Source organism: Plectropomus leopardus, chromosome 3, assembly GCF_026936395.1.
Source record: "Plectropomus leopardus strain MGB_pleo_1.0 chromosome 3, ASM2693639v1, whole genome shotgun sequence".
Lineage (NCBI taxonomy): Eukaryota > Metazoa > Chordata > Actinopteri > Perciformes > Serranidae > Plectropomus > Plectropomus leopardus.
This window is the reverse complement of record NC_142178.1, coordinates 25,486,237-25,510,623: the sequence shown is the minus strand read 5'-3', so window position 1 is coordinate 25,510,623 and position 24,387 is coordinate 25,486,237. Positions and strand designations below refer to the sequence as shown.

Here is a 24,387-nt window from a genome sequence, read left to right as displayed (position 1 = left end):
CACCTGCAGTAAAGTCAACTTGTATGGAATGACCGGTTACTGATATGATTAACACTCATTTACACGTACTTTAGCATGTCAATGAGCATTTGTTGCTCTAGAGAGGGAGCTTTAACAGCAGTGGGGGATTTGGAGAAAGCAAAATATCAGATTATTTTTGACCAAACAACTAAATATTGTGATGATATTGAATGTTTGCTATTGATGCTTTTAGAAAAAAAACACATTTTTTTCCCAATGCATTTTGTTTTTTAAAAGATAATCATCGGCAATTGCTAATTTGGTAAAGGCAAACAATAGAGCAGTTTGAACAGTCTGGTAAATTCAGAAAAGTACTTTACTGTAATGCATTCTTTATAACTAGAAAAAGACAACACTTTTGATATTACTATATCCAAATTCTAAGACAATATCCACTCTCATATCACAATATTTATACATTGCCCAGACATATTTAAAATTAATATATTAAAAATCATGATAGCATCTTCCATTTAGCCCATTATGTGCCTGCCAAGGTGTTTAAATGTAAGTGTTTGACAGTACATAGAGATGATTTAGACGTAAATTTAGTAATTGGAATTATATCAGCAGCTGGCATTAGGTTGACCTTGTCAGCTCCACTCAAGTCCTGTGCCTCCCACAACTCCATAACTGGAGTTATAGTTACAGTGACCTACTTACTGTAGAACTTGGTCCAGCTTAAGAAAAACACGCTTTTTGTAATGCATATTTCAGAGCTTGAAGTGGAAACACTAATGGCTACTTTCACAAGTAATGCGGTGCGTGATAATCAATATCGACATCTTCATTCTCTCAGGAAACTGCTTTAAACAGAGAAAGGAGTTTTTAGAGCTTTCTACAGTCCTCGCTGACGGCTGTATCCAAGGCCTGCATTTTGTATGCTTTGAAACTGATCTGTTTTTCCTCCTCTGGCTGAAAGGATGATTTAACAAGCCGCTCTTGTCATAAAACATTTCAACTAGAAGCAATTATGCCTTGATTGACGGTCAGACATGTAAATGGCCAGTGCCTCCATAACATCCCCCACTCAAACTGCTGAAAATCTGATGTGCAAGTTCAGTATCGTATGAATGTGGGCATTTCACTTCCCACAGCCGGCACATTTTGAAGAGCCCTCTTGCTCTGCCTCTGAGGCCCTGGTGTTTGTTGCTGCCCTTTGGCATATTAAGTTTCAGATGTGCAAATCTCATGGCCGGCTGTAGCTGCTAGTGGAAATTTCCACTTCTCATTCGGACAGCATCCCATGAATGTGATGTTGTGGGCTGATTACAAGAAACTACTGAACAGAGCTAAGGTTTTAAGGGTTGTTTTTAAAGGGAATTTGTCATTTAAAAAATATGATTTTAAAAAAGCACCAAAGATGCATATAGAAAAGCTATTTTGGAAATTAAAAGTACATTTAATGAATCTGTTTTGGTCAAGTATTTGGATACATTCTTCTTGAAAAAAAAAAAAACAATGGCAGTTTTACTGAGCAACCTCATGAAACATACTTTATCACATGACAAACAAATACTAAATGTCATGGGTCCAGATGTCATCATTTGTCCATGTGATGTGTGTAATCATGGTTCAGCCCCTATTGATTACAAGTAGAGTGCAGAGGAGGGCTGGAGTGGTTGACGGGTGGGTGACTTGTGTGTTCATTATGTTTGATTAGGCTCCACAGTCATCACATTGTACGATGAATTAGTTACATAATGGCTGAGCAAGGACAAAGGGAGGGTTCTTTGGTCAGATGTTCAAGAATGATCTTGGGTTGTCGGAAAACATCAGAGGTCAGAGGCTTAGTTTCGTCAGGACAGGTCTATATATGGTTGTCTCACATGGTTTTATAGGTCTTTAAAACATACTAGTTTCTCTTTGCTCTACGTATTTGAGTGCTCATCTTGAACGAGATTCTAATCCATGTATTTTGATGTCAATCTGTGGACTGGTATCTCATGCACTGTAATGTATTTTTTAGTTGTTTTAAGAAAGTCTGCATACTTGTTTGACATAGCAAAGGTCGACATGAAACTGTTATGTGACTCTTAATACGTGACGACTCGTTGGCCTATGGTGTAAAAGGTCCTCCAATAAGTGTTTTCACTTAGTGTGGATTAAATGCTCAGAAGACTTTGTGTAATAGTGAAACTATTTACCAGCCAAAAGGGAAAAGTGTAATACTGAGGTGTTGTCTTTCTTTCACTTAGTTAGGGAGTGATGTTATCCTCATGAAGCCAAGAGTTCCCGATCATGAGGGACAGCAGCTCAGTAAATGGTTTAATTCTATCGAGGCTTCGCTTGAAATGAAAACATATTGCCGCTGAAATTCCCCCGACCTAAACAGAATGTAGCTTGTATGTCTGACAGTTTCTCTGTCTCTGGTGGGGGACTGGCCTATATTAAGTTCATAGAGTGAGTGCCCCTGCATGCATTAATGAGAGTTTGGCTTGTTTACATAGTGAGGTAGTGGCATGTATTTTTGTTTCACTTTCTTCATTGCTTCCCGGTTATGCACATTTTCTGTGTCAGTTCACGCTTAATTCATTAGGGAAGAATATTAGTCTTTGTTATTCTACTGTGTCTGAGTTTTTACCACCAAATATGGAAAATATGGTTCAGTCCTAATACACAAACTACAAATTATTTAGTTATATAATCTCAGATAGTTAAAAATATGTGTTGTGAGTAAGATCTTTTTTTGCCACTCTGTCCCAACTGCTACTTTTGAGGAGCAGTCCTAAAAATGTTATATGTGTGTATGTGGGTGAACTGACTTACACAAACTCTAAACTTACTGGGGTTTTCACATTCTCCTTTTTTTTTCCACAAAACAAAACACATCAGTTTGTTAATTATGTTTTACTTTTGCAAACTACATTGGTTTTTTTAGGGTGTTTGTAAAAAATGTTTTGTTAAGTTTTGGTAGGATATTAGTTTGATACCCATATCAGCTTTTCATATCACAGAAGTTAAAACCATACATTTTTCTTTTCTGTTACATCACGACACAGGAAAAGTGCAAATATATGCGAGGAGTGATTTGCCCACTCACGCTCATATCCTATGACTGTGATGTGATGTGATGTGCTGTGCGTGGCCTTGTTGCTGGTTATGTAACAGGGTGAGGCCATGTGAAAGCGTCACTGAGTGAGAGAAGCAGATGGTGGTAGAAATGGTGGGATGAGGAGAGCAGATGCAAATCACATCTGCCCTTTCCAACCAGAAGACACTGTTTGTTGCCAAGCCGTCACATTTCGCAGTGCTGTTTGGTCTTTCGCAGGATTACCCTTTATGTGAGATGCTTTCACATTTGTATCTGGGATCACTTCTACTTCAGTCGGACATTGTGCAGCAGAGATAGCTCTGTCAGCACTGCCTCACTGTACATTCACATTTTTTGGTAGTTTCATACCCAGTGAAGCATGCAAGTTTGGCTTTGGTCCTGAGTGGGCCCTTCCGTTTCAAAGAGGGACGGGGGCAACAAGATATTTTTAGATGCACAGGAAGTTATTTATTAGCAGGAAGCATCGAGGAGGGAATTTCGGACTAAGAGCAAAGTCTGGACTATGGTTAGTTTTTCATGTCATGGCAGATGTCTGCATTTTTCTACAGCTTGATTGTAAGATTTGTTAAATTCACACATGATTGATAAAATAAATCAAAACCCAACATTTATTTACTCAGTAAGCTTCCAGAGGAACTTTAATGGTTCTTGGCATAAACTTCAAGTCTGTTTAACTCTACTTAAAATACACCGTTCTTCCTAAAGGTATTCCCTCATTAAGTGTTTTGTTATCTGTACAGAGGCATGTTTACATATTGAGTTTCTCCAGTCTACTCAGATTTGTCCTTAAATGTGTCATCTGTCTGTGTATGTAATTTTATCTAATGATTTCTGATTGTTTCCTAGCAGTTACTACAGGGAAGAAATACTTTCACCGTGTTTCTGAATGTTTGGCTGCATTTTCACTTCTAATCAAACTATGGCGAAAAATGTATGTCAAGGACTTTGTTTGCCACGATGATGATGAGGACGAGACATTGACGTGCTAAAAAAAGGTCTTAATTTTGAAAAAGAAAAGGAAAAACAATGATGAAAGCTAGGTTTCATTTTCATTGACAAGACAAGACAAAAATGTCGTGGGCTATCAAACATCCGAAATCAGATGAGATGGGAAGAGAATGATAAATGATTTTATGAAATGTATTAAAAACATGTTTTAAAAACAGGAAGCCGAGCACAGATGTGCTTGCATTTTTTTTCTCATGCCTTTATGAGCGGTATGAGATTTTAAATAACGTTATTTTTCTGCTTTGAGGGAATCTGTTGCTCTTCAGACCCTCTACATGCGAAAGTTGGTGATTACAGCAAACACTTCAATGGGCCACTGCATCTTTATCAGAGTCAAACACTTGATACAGATCGAAAAAGTTTAATAATCCACAAAGAACAATCTCACATTGGATAATCAGAGAGGGAAGTACTCAACCCATAGACCACAACAATGATAGCACTCAATAAAAAAGAAAATGACACATTTTGAAACAACAATAAAATATATGTTGCCTGTCACAGGCTATAATAGTAATAAATCCTCTTAAATGAGAGATGGATCATAAATAACATGCTAGGCTCAGTTCTTTATTAAGTCTGTGTTTAATGTGTACATCCAAAAGGCTTTTCTTTTTGGTAATTTGTTGATCATATCACGTCTTCTGTGGAAGGGAGAGGTTTTTTTCACAATACCCCAGAATTATGTGATGCAGGTAAGCCATGGTTTGCCTGAACATAATGTCTCACTGTTGCATAGTCCATGTTGTGAATGCAAATAGCATTCTTGCGTTCAGCAATCTGTAACTTAAGGTGATGTTTGATCTGACCTACATACACGAACCTGCATGGACATTTCAACATGTAAGGATACTTTTGCAGTTTAACAAACTGCAGTACTACCCATGTTCTACATTTCAACTGCTGATATAACTTCTCACTTGATGTCAGTTTCTGATATCCGTATTAGTCCAATTAGATTAGTGCAAATGAAAAAAAAGACTAAAAGTAAAAAAATTCCTAAAATGTTTTTATCAACTAAATTGTTTTGAGATGTTATCGACTAAGTATAAACTCTAACTACGAAGGAAAAAAATTACTAACATGTGACTAAAACTAATGAGCATTTTCTTATTTAGATTAAGATAAACTCTAAAATAGCTGCCAAAATAAACACAGTTTCTAACAAACCTCTGTGTCTGACTATGTTGTAGCCCTGAAGTGTTGTAGTCGTATGTGGGTTGTTTACTCTGAAGGTATTGGATTTCTAGATTGCTTGATCTAGCCAAGAGCCTCTAGGTCAGCGAATCTTGATACTTTCGGGGTGTCGCACATGGTAAAGGGGACAGCCTAAGAGCAGATGTATTTGCAGGAGGACCTTCATTGAGTCTAACTTGCATTGAATGCTGCTATCTCCTAAACTCAGACCAGCTGAATGACCCACATGTCTGTGCCATAGCTTTCCACAGCACTGTATAGATTTATGCTTCCTCATTGGGTCTCCTGGCAGTCCCGTTATAGCTCACTCAAGTTTATAGTTCTGTGTAAGAGTTAACTTGTTCATAGCAGCACCGCAACATAAGAATGATGTGTAATACAGTAACAGGCAATGCCATGCATCCATAATAATACTGTATACAAAATAATTTTGTTTATATGCTTTAATTCACTTTGTGATATAGAGCAATGATTGCGAATCATACAGCCTGTTATTTCTATTTATTGGCACAGGGTACTTTCAGGGTTTCCCACACATAGATTTATTTGTGGCGGGCCGCCACAATTAAAGAGTCTGCCGCCACAAATAGATCTTTGGAGCTGGACCATTTATTGGGAGCACACGTGGGACAGAGACAGCACAGTGGAACATCAGGCGCAGGGAAAGTAAAACTTAACCGTTGATTCTGCTGCGTCTGAAACTTTGCTTTCACTTACATGTCTGGTGTTGAACCACAGCTTACTATTTATTGCTGATCTGTTAACAAAAAGTGCTAAAATTGTCGAGTTATTTCCCACCTGCTCTTCAGAGGTCTCCCTGCTTACTTAATTATCTACTGTTTAGAGTGGTTTGTCAGTGTGTTGCTCAAAAATGTTGCTCCACAGCATGTTTGTGTGTTCAGATAGGCACGAAACTGTTGTGGTTATTTAGAGAGAGTCAGAGTGAAACCAGGCTTGAGATTGGCCTGGAGCCTTTATCATCAGGGCAAAGAAGGGCTAGGATTCAAATATGCCAGCAGGAGGCAACCCACTAACAAGGACTCAAGGTTAAGTTTTGTCACTTCTCAAGGGCCTGTGTTACTTACAGACAGACTTTTCTGCTCTTCAACATGAAGGCGCCACTCGGGTATGTGTGTAGCATGCTATATATCTGTGTGTGTCTGCATTACAAGATTTAGATATCATGATGCAGTTATTGGTTGTCTTGCAAAATTGACACCAATCCTTTTCTTTTTAAACTTGCCAAAAGGGAAGTCAGTTTTAAAGTAAATGTAGACAAGAGTGAATGTTAACAAGTAGTTGGCTAGTAATTTTTCACTGGTTTTAGCTATCTCTAGCGATGCTTGTAGTTTGTGTGAAAAGCATGTAGTGCTGCAGCATGTTGGTGTCTTCAGATAAGCAAGGGGAGGTTGTCTCTGCGGTGTTTAGAGGAAGACGGAAAGAGAAGCGGGGCCTGAGTTTGGCACAGAGCCCAAAATTTGGACAAAAAGGACTTTCAGAATGATAACACATGGGGGTGGCCTATTTCATTTGCTAACTATAATTTTAGAGTCATTGTTTGGACTCTCTTGGTCCTATCCATAGTATCCTGAAGGCATCCATCCCCTTTGTCTTGATGTTTGCCACATCAAATGATTTGCATGGGGCAACTAACTAAAATTAAGCTTGGGCTTGTTCTCCTACAGTATCACAAGGTGCATTTACAGGGACCCAAATTTTGCCACTAATAATCAGAATAGTAGCCCAGCCAAAATAAAAATGAACCAACCATCTCACTCAGAAGAATAACCATGTAAACACTTGATCAGATTGTGTTTCTTTGGGTAGAATGAAAGCGTTCTTTCTGTGAAACATTTGTTGACATAGCTTGTGCATGTGCTGCATACGACATGACGCAGGAGCTGTTTCTTCGTGCCTCCTTCTGCTGATTTTGAAAAATAATTGTTCATATTTACAAATTTAGGGCTCTGCTAGTGCTGTGTTCTTATGTGAGTGCTCTGATTAATAACTATAACTAAGTTGAAAAAGCAGGCTTTTGTAACGTCGCTGTGACGGGCTGCAATGCAATGTGACGGCTGTGGCTCAGGAATTGGAGCGGATCGTTCGCTTATCAGAAGATTGGCGGTTTGATCCCCAGCTACACTAGTCTGCATGTCTATGTATGATTGGTGATCCTACAGGAAGATACTTTACCGCAAATTCCTCCCAATGGCTGTTCCATCAGTGTGTGAGTGCGTGAAATGTAGGGCGGCCTCAAACACCAGTGTATAAATGTGTGTAAATTGGTAAATGACACATGTAGTGTGAAGACACCTTAAGTGGTCGGAGGACTAGTTAAGGTGCAATATAAGTGCAGGTCCATTCACCATTGTGTGGCCACTAAACGTAACAATCGAATAGTAACTAGTAACGGCAGCCTGCAATGGGAGCGCGCTCCAGACGGCAGCATCCTGTTTACTTTTTGTCCCCAGTCAAAAATGTTGTATCAGGATTATCAACACATTGACCTTGTTTTTGTAGTCATTTAAATTTCTGCACTGCCGCAATCATCACACCGTGTGTAATTCAACAATGTTATTCAGCCGTTTTATATTCGCCATTTGCCTTAACGGCCGTGCACAAGTGAGGAAACAGCTTCAACTATGGCTATTAGGAGGTAGAAAGTAGACTTTTTTGTCATCTGTTTCTTAAACATAGTTTAAGAAAGAAAATTGTGCCTAAATCCTGCTGTATACATTACAGTGTCTGGCTGCTGTCACAGTCTGTAAATAGTTATGTTCTTGCCACATTAACTACTAAGTAATTAAGTACTAATTAATTAAGTAATAATAATAATAATAATAATAATAATAATAATAATAATAATAATAATAACAATTATTATTATTATTATTATTATTGCACAGCAGTGGTGTGGAAATTAGATTAACTTTTAAATATATATCGCAATTATCATAGTTTTTAGGAAATACAATTGAATAAAATTATTTAAATATTAATGAGACAAGTTTTTGACATTTATTTTTGGGTAAATTAATTTTTATATTAATCAAGTAATTAAAAAAATAATCTTTAGAATAATCAGTAAATTAGTCATTAGATTAGTTGACTTATCGAAAAAATAATAAGAAATGATTTCAGTCGGGTTAAATAAATATTGACCATGTAACCACAGCTTTTGGAACATACTGTATGCTGTAGAGACAACTACATGTTATTAATCCTGTCATCCCTGTTCTCTGATATCATGAGCCAGGTGTCTTGCCAAGAACATGGTCCTTATGTAAAGCTAGATAGAGCTGAACATATCTCGAACAGCAAACGCCAAACCCTTTTTAAAGGGGGGACAAGAGGCTCTGCGTTAAGGCGTCAGTCAAGACTTCTAATACTGGCTGGAGTAATGTTATATATAGAGGGCTTGAGGGTAAAGCCGAGAGTGTTCCCCATACTGACACCATCATTATATAATAGAGAGCAAGTTCAACTGTACACGCGTGGTGTAATCATAAACGTGGCCTCAGCAAAACCTACAAAACTTTCCACTTTCCAGAGTGCAGAGGAATGAAGCTCTCGGTGTTCAGTGAAGGGGAGGGGCACAAGACAGAGTTCCCAAAGGACACAAAGTTATTCCTGTCCTCTCCTCCTCCTCCTCTCTGGGTTGGCATAGGCATGTCTGGTCTTGTCCCTTTGGTATTGAGTAAGAGCACTTGACCAATAGACCCTTGTCAGTATGCCTTGGCTTCTATGAATCCATTTCAGAAGGAATTTTTTATGTATGCTCATATAACGTTGTCAAATAAATGTTAACATACAACAAACACTGCTTTTTGCCTGTTTTGTAACAAGAAAAAGTGGCGTAGAGTAAACGTTTGTATTTTATATAACAAAAACAAAACAAAGAACTCTTTATCTCCAGATGGCAGATGAAAAATGGAGAGCTTCTGCTGCAGGAACAAAGCTTTAACTGTTTGTCAGTGTCACAGTGTGGTTTCTGGGTTTGCCTTTAGAACGAGAGTCATAAATTTGCTGAGTGGGAATGGCTATTAGCCTATTAGTTAAGGGAGGGAGGGGAAAAAGAGGCAAGAGCATATTTATTTATAACCTGCGGTGGATTTTTATTGGATTGCTCAAATGTTTTTAATTTGGGATGTGACGGTATATTTGTCCTGAACCGTTTGGCACAGGATGTTTTGTTCAGTATGCGACATCCTCAGTTCGGTATGCCCTGTGACACAGACTGTCAAAACAGTCTATTAATGTCTACTACTACTTGCACACGCAGAACAGATATTCTGAAGTGCAAGTGACACTCGCAACACTTTGGCAGTGCACTAGTTGCCGTCTATCAGCTGTAGCATGCTGTGGGGTTAGACGGTTATCCGGGTAAGTCAAGCTCAGTAGACACGCATTGTGCCAAACTGTATGCTGACAGTCTTCAACTGAAGTCAGGTATATCTGTGGATATATTTCAAACATTTCACTTTTGATGACATCATGTGTCAATTAGCAGAACAAAACAAAAACAGACCGGAAGGTGGGTCCTTCTTCTCACAGCGTTCGGACAGCTTCCCGCTGCAAATTCACACCGCGCCAAAGCAGTAAATAAAGTGACGTGTGACCACACCATTATTTACTGTAACTTACACCATGTGACCTCTAATGTGCATTTTAGTCAGTCCGTTGTTCCTACTATATATATATATATATATGTATATATATATATATATATAGGGCAAGAGCAATCTGTAGTTTAGGAGTGAACAGGACAGATTCTTATGATGGAGCATTGCTGACATTTGTGTTATTTATTATTGACAATATGACCATTTGAGTGTGTTACAGTGAGAATTATGGCCAATATGGCATCAATAAATGTTTACATTCTAAACATAAATGGAAAAAACGGTATCCCCCCCCCCCCGCTGTACCGAAAACATACCCAACTGTGACTCAAAATCGGGGCACATAGGAAACAGGAACTCTGATTTGTTTTACAGCTATAGGTTTTAGTGTCAGTGTATTTCTGGGAACTAAAGCACTTTTTCTTTTTGCGTAATTTGAACCACTTGAGTCAGAACAGGTTCATCAGCTGCCATGCCTCTCCTCAAATGTATTACAAATTAGAGTTTCTGAACGTTGTGGAATAATTGTATGGATTAAGTATCTGGAGGCACTGCACATAGAGGATAATCAGGGCTATAGTTCATCTTCACTGTAGCTGAAGGGTGTCTTTTGCGTCATGTGGTGTGACAGTTTGCATGTTAAATAATACATTATCATGCTCCAATATAGACGCTATTTTTTTGGATAGGATTATGTGTTGAGATGCTGGTAATGTTTTTGTGTTCATCCAATATTCCTATCACTGTGCTGTGCTGTCATTTGAAAAAGATCTGTTGAGTATAATTGGGCATATAAACACACACATGATCCGCACTTTGTAGGTTGTTCTCTCTAATGCCACTCTGGGCAGTTGCTTTTTTGCCGATATATTTTAGGCTTCAGAAAAAGCTGTGAAAAAATGCTAATAAGTTATGGTAGTATCTTAACCCTGAAAACGCAAGCTAATAATGTTTTGGGAATAATGCCAAGAGATCTGATATCCAAACGCCTTTGGCTCCTGCAGTTGAAGAAAACTGTGTAAGACTGATAAAGCTAAATTTGGCATTTACAGTAAAATTAAACTGAAATTAAACCAAATTGTGGAATATATGTCCCTGTAATACTGAAAATAAAACTAATTTAGAAGTGGAACTAAATTACCTTTGCTTTCAGTTTTACCTTGTGTCATTCAGTGCTGTGTCAGTATTGTTTATATATAGGGAATATTGGTGGACTTATACTGTGTGTCATTTGTCTCCCTGTGCAGAATATCCATGAGCTCCGATTTCCCACACTACAGTTTCAGGATGCCAAATATAGGGTTCCAGAATCTTCCCCTTAATATCTACATTGTGGTGTTTGGGACTGCCATCTTTGTCTTCATCCTCAGCCTCCTCTTCTGCTGCTACCTAATAAGGTAAGATCCACGCACCGTTTAGCTTTGAACTATAGCTTTGCTTAGAATTTGTTTTGTGTTTGATGTGACTTTGCTGTGGGAGTTTTGCAGCAGTAAGTGTCATACAGGGGTCTCCTTAGTGAGGCAACATCGTCGATTTACTGGGTGCAATTATAAAATTTGGTGGTTAGGGGTTACATGCCCCTAACAGAAAATGCCCGGATGATAAATTAAAATATATCTCTTTGAAGAGACAAATTTTTGGCTTTTTCGGTGCAGTCAACCAGAGAAAGTTAAAACTCAGCTGCACATGTTGAAAACTCAACTATAATGGCAGCAGTTTTTTTTTTTTATTTATGTGCTTGTCTTTTGAATTTACATGTGAATTTACCATTCACATAGCTTTGTTCACAAAAGGCTTCAGGCTGCGTGACTTAAAAGCTTTGATCATAATGCACCAATAAGCAAATAGTCTGTATCTCTACATATGTCAGACTTTTAAAATGATAGTAAGATCTGAATGCTGATTCTCTCAGACTGACATTATGCAACATATGACATTGTACATTTCAGATCACATTGGCTCATGAATTATTTGTTCAGAAGTGTCCACATGTACTACTTTACTATAGCTGTATTCAAATCTATTCCTAAACAAGACACATTAATATATATAGATGTTTCTTAATGCAGTGGCTTAATACTATTAATTTAAAATCTAGTAATCCAGAAAAGAAGAAACACAATCGTGAAGGTCAGTGCAAAACTTGTGTGCACCCTGAGCTGGATATATTATTGATTTTTTTCAAAACAATTAATTTAAATATCTAATAATCATGTAGTTTCTATTCAACAAACTGTATGGCACTTGTCTCTATGGCTCTTAGCTGAGGTTGAATCTATTTTTATTTCTTTTCAGAAATGTGTGTTTTTGCATCTGTCTTGCTAATAGTTATTTTACAAAAAGGCAAAAATGTTTCAACAGCACAGTTTGGAGAACGTAGCTATGACACAATTGGTGACTTAATCTGAAAAAACAAGAAAAACAGTAATTTTATGCTGAGATCCAAAGCTGCTTGTCTACATTATTATGATCATGGCACTTGGCGTCAAAGAAACTAGTTATAACCTGGCGACCCTTTTTCAAAGAGTCACTTAACCTCCTTAATGTCCTCACCATATTCCTACGTTAATGACATTAACATGTGGCTTGTCATTAAATTTGCATTTGTTCATTTCTCTTGTTTGTAACATTAACTTCTTGTTAAGGCTCCTTTTTAAGCATTTAGTCTTGAGAGTAATCCAGTAATTATTTCCCATGATGATAAAGTGGTCTGGAGGTGGTTACTAGTTATTCCCCTGCCCCTCTTTTTAACCCCACTGGTCTAATCAAATGGCTGCTGTTGCTGCAGGAATTTTCTCCTGGCAGCAACAGTTTGAAAAGAAATAATGTCCAGCATCTTTTATCTAAGACAGTGAGAAGCAGCAGTCCCCAACAAAATTCACCCCTGCCACCCTGCCATATCCTATCTTGCAGGGCAAATGGTAAGTAGTTTAACGACTACTGTTTTCCTCCAATTTCTCCTCTAACTGTTAAAAGACACGTTATGACTTTGATGCAGTACCATGATTCAATACTGAATGTCAAGATTGCCAGATTTAGTCATGAAAGGCAAAAAGAGCGATTTTGCTCCATAAAAGGCGTCTAAAGATGCAGTCTCCCAAAGGACTGGCCCAAAATTATATGCACCATCATGCATGATGAATGCACACTTCAAATCCTCCTCACTGCTACATTTTAAGCAAATTTGTTTTGTTTTTTTTTTTAAATTCGACACAGCTTTGTCAAACCACCTTTTCAAATGTCATTGTTCTTGTTTACATTAACAAGTAGATGATGGGACCAAGGAATTAACGTTAGAGTTGATGTGTGACGGGTCATTAGTCCAACAAAGACAAACACTCACACATAGTTTAACACAAGGCAAACTCTCACAGAAATACTCAACCACCTCTATCAGTGAGTCTTCAGTTCACACACACATGAGAAATATGCAGTGCAGTATACATGACAAGGACAGACAAGTATATCTTCAGTTTGGGGTGTTCCTGAAAGTAAGGCTGTGTTCAGACTGCAGGCAAATCAGATCCATTTGTCAAATCAGATCGTAATGAAAGACTGTTTGTAATGTTATTTACAAGTGTGTCCAGGCATTATCAGCTTATTTGCATGGGTTTGCAGCAACGAAGGTGTGAGCTGGTGACACAGCTTTCAAATGCAGAGGCAAGAGAAATGAAGGTCCGTCATTTCATCTTCCAAAAAAAAAAAATGTGCCGTAAAGTCACGCTTAATTATTTCTATTTATTTTAGCTTTTTTCCATGGACTGTACTTCTTCATGTTGTCCTTTATAGCAGTCTGCTAAAAGCCGCATAGATTCTACTCAGCACTTCCATCACTCTGGATTTGACGTCGTCAACGTGTGCCGTGTGACACTTTGAAATCTCATTTTGACTTTCCAAAACATAGACTGTATAACAAAAATGGACGACATGACAGCTCCCCAAAAGTGAAGCAAAAATGTTTCAATCACAAAAACCCCGCCCCTCCCCGTTGGTGGCCAGGACATGAGTCAAACTAAAATATCAAAGTTCATGTCAAGTAAAATTTTCCCAAAGATGTTTTTGTCATTTTAGGCAGGTCTTGTTACATTGATGTATGTTCAAGGGTTCATTTTTCGGATGTTTGTTTTTTATCATTTATTTAAGGCTATAAAATGGGGGTTTTCATGTCATGGTCGACAGCTGTGTGAGCTGCTTGGTGTGCTCATGATCAATAGCACTGCTTGTGATTGATCAGACGCATGTATTAGTAGAATTTCAATTCCACACAGATTGCTACTGTGCAGACTCTGGCTCTTAGTCAGCAGTGCAAGATGGCAGCAGCTTTATCCGGGATATTTTGGTTTCATTTTTGCATAATGAGAGGAAGTGGAGACGCGTGGTCCATCTTTATATACAGTCTGTGGGCCAAACTTAGACGCATCTGTGGAAATCTTTTTTGAATGGCATTTTGCACTTTTTTCAAATGTGTTTTGGATCTGATTTGCAAACAAATCTGCATTTCATGTGTTTTTTTTTGTTTGTTTTGTTTTGTTGGTTTTTTTTTGGAGTGCAAACTTAAAAAAAAAAAAAATCAATCCGGATATGCCAACAAACAGATTTGGGCTGGCAGTCTGAACAAGGCCTAAGAGACAGGACACCTTGGAAGCTGAATTCATGAGCATGGCCTAAATGTTTGTGAATGTGCAATTAAAATAATAAGCATTTCTAATAGTAAGTTTGGTAACATTTATGTCGTGCTCATGAATTTTCAGTAAAGTGGCTTACTACAAAGTAGACAAAACCATTTGTACATTCTTCACTATGATGAAGGCTGTTAGTTTACATTTTGAGTTGCCCGTTGTCCTCAAACAAATTATGATAATAATAGCTTTGAGAGCAAGGTCAATTTGGACACCTGTTTTTCATTTTTCAGCTGGTTGCTCTCCTTGCCCACTTTGACATTCCACTCACGGGTCACTGAGCAACCCCCATCAGTCACCCACAAGCCGCGTCACCCAATGACCAGTTGTCCCCCTACCCTTGGGAGTCTCTGCACCTTTTCCTGCTGACCTCTTTCCAAATGTCAGTTTCTCTCCTAGACTGTGCTGCTTGTTTTACAGATCCCTCTCACTCTGCTGCGAGAGGTTAAGGTTACTTGTAATGGAGGTAAATCTTACAAACCTACGAATTTCTCCTATCTCTCTTGCTCTTGTTTTCTTTGCCTTTTTTCTACATATTTTCTCCTCATTCTCAGTACCTAGATTCTCTTCTCATCCAGTGCTCTTTATGTTCTCTCTTTGTTTCGTTTTTCATTTACAAGGGCAATGTTTATCAAGAGTAACACCAGGAGTTTGATGAAAACATAAAACATTGGTTGTATCTGTGGGTACTCTGCTTTTAACATGCTGTTTGCAAGAGTGTCTAAACAATCTGTAGGAATGCTTTTAATGTCTGATCCAATGTATTTTGGAGGACATTGTGAGTTGATATTTTACTTTATGTCTGGTGCTTGCTTTGACTAGAAACAAGGGCCTGAGGTCCTCTCAGTATATCTGCTAATAAGTAACCTGGCCTACTCTTGTATTACTATGAAAAACAAATGTTTAACTGAGTTCAGTGAAGTTTTATTGCTCTTTTCTCACTCCTTCCTGTAATTGGTTAATCTAATTAATATTTATTCAGTCGGCAGTCTCATTATGGTTTCACCTGACATGTGCCTGAAGCAAAATCCTCTTCTCCATAACACTCATGCAGAACATGAACATTTTTATCTCAAGATAAAAATCTGTTCTGAAACCTATGGTAAAACCATGGTACTATGACATGTATGCCAAATTTTTACTATATTCTCTTTTGATTGACAATTGCTTTTATGCCTATTTGGAACCAAAGTGATACACTAGAACAGACTGGTGTCAGAAGGCAAGTATTTATAAGGAAATTTCATCTATTTTTGTAAAATTTCTCTCCTTTTCCAGGATGTATGAATACTTGGTCTCTACTTGACACAGTCAGTTGAAGGCTGCTTACTAATCAAAAAGATGTTTTGTCCTTACGTCTCCCCAGGTTACGGCACCAGGCACACAAAGAGCTATATGCATACAAACAAGTAAGTGAGCCAGTGTCGCGCATACACACACACACACACACACACACACACACACACACACACACACACACACACACACACACACACACACACACACACACACACACATGCAGCTACAATTCAGAAATTTAAAATCATGCACAATCTCATGCCAAGAAAAAGTAAAGTGTCAGTATGTGTACTTAAGCGGTGAAAATCATGAAGATCCCCTCTGGTCCTTAAATGTCAGTTCAGCTGGTGCATAAATTCATTTGCCGACTCTTGTCGCAGCTGCAGGTGTTTGGAGGGTTATGCTCTCAATGGATCTAGCCCATTTGAAAATATTTACAGGTTTTAGGCCAGCACAAGTGTACTCCAAAAATCCTGAATTGCACTCAAGCTGGAGGGAAGCAAGTGGCTCAGCCGGAAAAATCAGGTTCTCAGTTATCTGTGGCCGAGCATTCCAGAAAAGTATAGCCTGCAAAGCACATAAGAAGGAGTGATGGACGGCATAAACATGACTCATGTCCGTCAGTCATATAATACGAACATGCAAAAGCAGTCAAACATGTTAAAGTTAAACACATGTACACACTGGCATAGTGACCATCTACTCTGCAGTTTTTCTCCTCATTACCTGCCAACTAAAAACATAAACATGTCCAGCTTCCCTGTTGGTTATATAAGACTACCAAGCTCATATAGTACACATAAAACAGGCACCCACACTGACCCACACACACATTTGTGCAAATGCATTTGGTGTGAAACAGCAACTATATTATAGTACTTCTTATCTCTGTGCCCCTTATCTAGCCTGATTGTTTTTTTTTTTCATCACACACTCATTATCAGATGTTAAGTCTTTTATTGTATTTTCAGAAGAACTGGTTTTTTATAATCTTGTTTCTGTTAGCAGTGACTTATCTTTTCTTATCTCTTATGATTCCTCTTAGGTCATTCAGAAGGAAAAAGTCAAAGAGCTAAATTTGCATGAGGTAAGCATTTGTCATCTTTGTTCAGTCATATCTGTTAATGACACTTTAATACCAAAAAAATGCTCTCTTTAAAAACTCGGCCTATCAACTGCACAGAATATTTGTAATGTAACCTGATTAGCACACACCATACTGTCATATCAGCTAATTTGGACTAACCAGTAATGTGCTTCTTAAATTTAACAATGTTTTAGTCACAGTGTTGTCCAATTACTTAGGTCATACTTTCTGACTTTGACAGTCTTGGTTGTGCAGTTAAGATGGTTGTGTCATGGAGTACTGTGATTTCCACTCGCCTAAAATAAAGAACTAACGCTGCGTTTATCAGGCAAACAGTAGATGGCAAACCAGATATTGTTTTAGTAGTCAAGAGCAGAACGGTAAAGTTAGGTTAGGCTGGTGACGGTTATCGTAGACAGCAAAGTTATCCAGAGTTAAAATATTTACAACTTTTTGCCGTCCTTTGTGATGGAATTTACGATCCAACGCTACACAGCTCCCTTTCCACTGGATCAAAACCCCACCAACACTCCCTTACATCATGCTTTTTTATTAAATGGGAAAGATTATGGTCGGCATTTTCAACCCCGGGCTCTGATCGCCAGTCATGGAAATACGACACCTGGGTTTACACCTGGGTTTATAAGCCCCTTTGCCGTGCAATGCAATGGCAGGCTGTCAGAAAATACCATCCGTCTCCACCAAAGCAGCATTGAAACATTGTTGAAAATTACTTAGTACAAAGTTTGAGAGAGAGACTGAAAGATTATGAGATATGAAAAAGTAGTGACCATTGTAACATTTTCACTGGCTTCCATGTTGCTTTCTCCTGTTTACTAATCTGTTTTCTGGCCTGTCTGTGACGACGAACTTGACACACAACTAAAGGGAGAAAAAACAGTTTTCCCATGTTTGTCCCATGTTAAAATAATTGCTTAAAATGTCATAATTTTATGTAATATATTATACATACAATTATTATTGTTGCATGTGAATGCAACATTAGGCCTGGGACTCCAAAGAAATAATTCAAGCTATCTTTATAGACACAAACATACTCAGCTTTGAGATGGACAATAAAAGGTTCCAATATGGTGCAAACTCCTGTTATGTAATGTGCATCAGGAGCAGACATATGCTACTGTCTGAACATTTCAGGACACATGGTAATGTTTGGGCTATCTGTGCAGCTGTACTGTATACCTCTGGGGTTTATATGTCTGTGTTTCTGTTTTTGAGAATTTTCTGGGGTTTTTTTTCTAGAGTTTGGCAAGAGGGCGGACATGTACATGGTTTTAATATCATCTGTCTTGACACACTGTCATGTGAAAACTAATATCTTATGGTTAAGTGATGAGTGTTCTTCCATTATTACATAATGCTGTGTGTCAGCTCAGCTTGGTTGAAAGATTGGAGGCAGCGGCCAGTGTGTAAAACAGAATGACTGGATCTGCAGTGGAAAAATGGTAGACTCCAGCCAGGAACACTATCCCTTTAACACTGTAGTGCAAATGAAATGTTAACAATAGCATCTTCATGTGTGCTTTGACACGTGGCTAAACACAGCTTCTTATCATCGGCGTTGGAATTTCCCATCAGGCCTCGGCTTATATTGTTTATGTTGTTAGAAACTGAGAGAAAGTATTCGAAGTGTCATGTGAGTGAAAACTGTGACAGAAAAACCAAGCTGTATTTGTTTAAGGACAGTAATACACACACATACACACTAGCCTGGGTGGATGACCTAGATTTAAAGTCTCCCACGCCAAAGAGTCACCCTGGAGACACGGTTACAGACTGAGCTGCACGGATTCAGTCTCAGCATTTTGATGGAATATCTAGAATATAGGTGTAATATGGGATCAGTTTACTGGTCAAGTCATGTTCAAGTTTGTTTGATGTGTAACCTGATCAGTTTTCCTTTTTGTAGCATAACATGAGCCCTCTCTCCATTTAACGGTGTCATATGTTGTGTGTTCCCCTCATGTAAGGATTCGTGTAGTACAATGTGGTATAAAGTTACAATGCTGTATGCCACTGATCTTATGAAAAAACACCAACTTACTCTCTCTCAGCCTTTTTTGGTGATGTGCATGAATTCATTTTGCGCCCACAATCTGTGAGTAATTAGTGTCTGTTTTACTAAGGCAGCAAATCATTATATAATCGGCTGCTGGGACTAACTTCTGTAGTAGAGAGAGAATAGAGAGCTTAACACTGCCGAGTGCAATGTTGCTCTGAAAATCTTTTAACACTACAGAGAAGTAAATGAGAGAGTGATGAAAATTTAAAAATTTAAAAAATTTAAATATTGTTATAATGATACAATCAGCACTCATAGAAGTACATTGCAGTCGACACAAATTTTGTTAAAATAATGTGCTGGAAACAAACATTTCCAATGTAGAGTCTATCATGGCAGCAGTTTGGTTTCAGTGAAAGTGACTACATACGGGGTGCAAGTGACGGAAATTTACTTTGCATAGTTACATTAAGTACTTGTAACTGCACAAAGTATTTTGCATAGTTACTTTAAGTCCATAAAAACGGGGTGCCCAGTAGCTCATTTGGTAGAGCAGGTGCCCCATGTACAGAGGCTATGTCCTCACTGCAGTAGCCGTGGGTTCGATTTCGGCCTCTGCCGTTTGCTGCATGTCATCTCCTCTCTCTCCGTCTTTCACACTTTGGCTGTCCTATCTCAAATAAAGGCAACAAAGCCAAAAAATAAGCAATAACAATAATAAATCAATTAAATTAAATTAAATTAAAAAGGTCAGTGAAGTCATGTAACTAAACTGACTTTTGGTTTCACACGGGACACAAACAATGATCTACAACACAACGACCAGCAAAGCTGAGGTTTGGTTGGCCTATCCACCACTCGTCCTGCCCACCATGCAAGGAATTATTTACGCTTCATACTGAATTTGTGTGTCCATCACGAAAGAAGATCTGCCTTGACTTTAATGTGGAATTGTTTGTATGTTGCCAGCACATAAATGTAACACATGTTGTGCCCACCATCATGTAATGCTTTGTTAGCAGTTTATATCCATTTCTATGCTTTGATACCAGTCTCATACAATACATCACAGTATAAATATGCTAAGGAAAACCCAAGAGTCTGTAATTAATCACACTTACTATATATATTCTACCAGTTTTGCAATCTTATTTTAGTGGATATACACGAAGCATAGAATGGCACTTTACTGGTTAGACACAAGGTGTTAATAATGATAAAACATTTTACTGACTTTTCCAAATGCAGTAGGGTCTTTGGCACATTTTAGACAAAGTGCAGCTATTTTTCATGGACTTGTGTATCCAGTACATTCTGTAAAAGGATGGCGGTATCTATAGTTTGCAACAGTCGTCTTGGTATATTCTCTGATAAGCCTCAGATTTTCTTTGCTGTGGGATTTGCAGTGTTGTGGTTTCACGAAACTATTAGAGTTTTACACCTCCACATTAAATTCCCACCTTAGTTTAACATCAGGATTGTCTCCCATTGTTTTATTTCTCCTTCCATAGAGGTAATTACTTTAAATTATTCTCACAGTAATCCTATCTGGCTTTAGAGAGTAAACTTTGCTGTTTTCATTTTGATAATGTAACTGGTTTCATATTTACAGTGCTAGATTAGACTGAAGGCCTTTTAATATTTGTGCCATGATATGGTTAGGAAATAGCCGTCACCTATACCTGGTGTGGTGTATATTGACATTAGCTTGTACTTTATATCTTTATTTTCAGATTAACGACTTGTGAAGAGTTTATTGCAAGGCTTTTATTCTGTTCATGTGCATTTAGTAGTCAAGTATGGCATTTATTATCACTAGTATTGTTTTTGTTGTTAAAAGGGTTTTTTTGGTCAATAGTGTGTCCATGTTTCAACACCACAGACAACAGAACTAATATTATTTTCTGTGTAGAGCATTGTGTAAGGTGTCACTGGGATTTAAATGCTTTTTTATGGCAAGTGCAAATTATTGACCACTTTTTGCAGATACATTTATACACCATTACACAGTTTTAATGAGTTTTTAGAGAGACAAAAATGGAAGAAAGTAGGTGCAGATCTGCAGAGGTGATGCCAAAGATTTAAAAAAACATGGCAACATGTTATTGTCACAAGAGATTCAGAAAGAAGTAGGGGGTTGGTCTGAATACCCACTTAGGTGAACTGGTGCCTATTCTGGTCACAAATGGCTTTTGAGGATTATTCTGCCTTGGCTCTTCTCCTTTCACTAACTCGTGTTGCTTGGTTCTCTTGGACCAAGCTTTTTTGTAAACTGAACATTTTTTTGTACCATATATTTGCACAACATTTGTTAAGTAAGTCATTTGTACCACATATTTCCCCCCTCTAATTAAATCCATGATCTTGTAAAGTTTTTCCACAAAATTAAATCCGTGTGTTTTGCATGGGATTTGTAACCAAGCTCACCAAACTCACAGGGTTTGTTCGGTTAATGGGGAGAAAGGGATTCTGTCAAAAGTTGGTGAAAGTTGCCAGATCCCAGCTGTGAGTGTGACACCATAGACAAGGCAGTGAAAGAAACAAAAACATTGATCTATTCAAAAATAAAGAGAGTAAAGCAGACATTTTAACAGAGGATTGTTCTGTGTCCAAAAATCATCAGGAGAGAAAGCTAAGAGCCCCCATGCTGTTCTTTTCATCCGTCCTTGTCCATCCACCCCTATAAAGCAGAGCGGAGAAAAAGAGAATCTGTGTGGCTAAAGGAGTAATAGTTTCAGGGTTAGAGTGCCAAAAAACAGTGTGCCAAATTAGAACCCTTTTTTATGGAAATGTTACCCACTTATTGGAAGAATGTTTTTGATGGGAATGCTGGACTTTATTCATATATTGCAGTTTTTTTCCCATTTTATCACAATTTAAAACTCCCACTTCTTTGCAGCTATTAGTTTGTCTGGAGAGGGTATAGTCAGCCATGTGTGGCTGACACTACATGTGGTGTTGTCAGTCGCCTATATTCATTTAATTTATTTCAGACCTGTCCTATGGTCATTAGCAGAGATTGTATTAGTTGCCACCACTATAAACCTGTTTTATCTATAATGACAGAAGCTAACAGCACTGAGATCATAAACTCATCTAATCAGCTAGAATGTCATGAGCTGGACAGCCATTAAAAACGTGTGTTTTTCTTTATTGTATAGGTTTTAATATACACTAATTGTCTGTCTGCTGTGATGTGACTACTTTCACGGCTGTGGCTATCTTTCAAATCTTTTAAATCTTTCTAACTGAACAAGTCCCCAGTGTGTGTGAAGTCAGAGTTATATAAGAGAACACAGTTGGTCAGTTACTGCTCTGTTGTTTGTGTCAATTTTTTGCAGATGTTGGCCGCAGTTGTTTTTTTCCATGGGTGTTTGACCTTGGTTGTTTGGATAGACTCTTTCCAATCTACCAACATAGCGTTCAAATTAAGCCTGAAAGAACGAAACACCAGAGAACAACCAACAAATTCCAAATTTTCATTGCCCTCCGCAGAAAATATCTCTTAACTCCCCCTCTCCCTTTCAGATTTGTGCGGTGTGCTTGGAGGAGTTCAAACAGAAGGACGAGCTGGGGATTTGTCCGTGCAAACATGCCTTTCATAGAAAGTAAGTATGAGGTTTTGTTGACATTCATGGACACACACAAGCGCAAACACACAGTCAAGGGCATGTGGATCAGTGCAGATTTTTGTTAACAAAGTAGTACATTTTCATGCATCTGCACCTGCTTTTAGGCATATTAAGTGTGATACAATGAGTGAGTATATGTTTAAAAAGAAACATTTTAAAAAGAAGAGAAATTTTCAGAGACCAGAGCGAAGTTATTGCCATGTCACTGCATTGATGGATAACACGTTGACTACGAGAGAAAAAAAAGTTAATAAGTATATGGTTTTGTACATGAAACTAAAGCCGAGTGTGTATAAAGTGCAGAACCACACAGGACATGATGGATTGCTTGAGCCAACTTTATCCCACACACCTCCCCCCCGTGCCCTGACCATTTCAACTGAGTTGTTTATATCAGCACGACACCTCCCTTGGCCTAGATTTTCCCCCCAGTTGCAGCAAGAGTGGTCACCACTCACTGAATCCACTGTATAAACAGTCCGTTTAGTGTGTGTGCAAGTAAAGCCATGCTGTTCAGCAGAGAAAACACATTCCAAGCAGACCATTACCAAAACACGCAGTGGTAAAGAGCATGCTATCTTCTTATTATTGATTAATTCTTCTATCTTTTTTCAGTTGCTGTATCAATCATTCACTCTGTCACAACATTTTTAAAAACACCCATTAAAATTCCTCAGAGACCATGACGATCTTCAAACAGCTTTTTTGTCTCGTCAGCAGTTCAAATCCCAAAGATGTTCAGTTAAAAATTATATAAAACAGACTAAGGGTGCAAATCCTCACAAAAAAATGTTAAACACGTTGGCTGGGTTCATTTAATCAGATGCTTGACAGTCTCAGCAAAAGAGGTGTGACGAGCATGACTTAAACACAACAGTGTCAGATTCTAGTGTGACATGTTGGCAGCTCTTTATAAACAATAACAATGGCATATCATGGCAACAACAGTTGCAACAGTCAACCGGCGTCCTCTCCTTGGAGGGCAAGGAGCTTGCGGACCCCAATTTAGGGACATTTTTGGCTGCTGTTCTTCTTCTATCTGCTAACTGCTATCACCTGCTTTTTATTTTGCTTGGCCATGAGTGGCACACATAACACGTCGTCAAAACATCACACCCCATCCCGTCCTGCCGGCTGTCCCTTTTACTCAGACGTCCATTCTGGGCTGTTACTACCTCCGCTGCCAGCTTAAAGGAGAGACAGACAACTCTGTCCCCTGTTCTGATATTGTACCTTTTTACTGAGGTGGAATAACAGCACGAAATTCCCGTCTTAAACAGGCAGTGTAAAATGAGCTAGTGATTGACAAAATAGTATTATAATATAAGTCATTAGTTCAAGGTCCAAACATTATATATAATATACTGACTGCTTCAATATATTTACAGCAGTGTTTCTCAGCAGTGTTTTTTTTTTTTTGGTGTCTCCTAAATGCTTTTGTTCCTTTGTACCATTTCTCTCTAAATCCAAACATTTTTGCGGGTCCAGTGTGCGTCACAGCTGGCACTGCTCATTTTTAGCTTGAATATTGCCTCAGCAGGCGATGGCCACTCGCTCCTGTGACTTTGCCCTCATATGTTGTATCATTGCAAAATATTCCCTCTCAGCCTTGAAGCACAAGCCTACCAAGCTCTTGAGCAAGTGTTGATCCATTAAAAGGTGAAGATTGTGAATATAAAGGCTAAAACTTTGAATAAAATTTGTGAGTCAAGCTAACCAAAGTTTATATTTCTGTACCCCTTCACATATCTCTGTCTGTCTCGC

General features: G+C 38.3%; 1 protein-coding gene across 2 annotated transcripts in view; it reads left to right on the top strand.

Annotated features, from left to right (window-relative positions):
- Positions 1-24,387, top strand: part of rnf24 (ring finger protein 24) — a 37,292-nt gene that overhangs the window by 6,772 nt on the left and 6,133 nt on the right. The window contains exons 1-5 of one of the 2 annotated variants that reach the window (XM_088075954.1): positions 6,300-6,407; positions 11,151-11,300; positions 15,949-15,991; positions 16,927-16,968; positions 22,520-22,599. In XM_088075954.1, the coding sequence (XP_087932080.1) occupies positions 6,391-6,407; positions 11,151-11,300; positions 15,949-15,991; positions 16,927-16,968; positions 22,520-22,599 (332 nt within the window). In that variant the 5' untranslated portion in view covers positions 6,300-6,390. Of the gene's footprint in view, positions 1-6,299; positions 6,408-11,150; positions 11,301-15,948; positions 15,992-16,926; positions 16,969-22,519; positions 22,600-24,387 lie in introns of those variants that run through there. The other variant, XM_042484520.2, reaches the window with a different exon arrangement.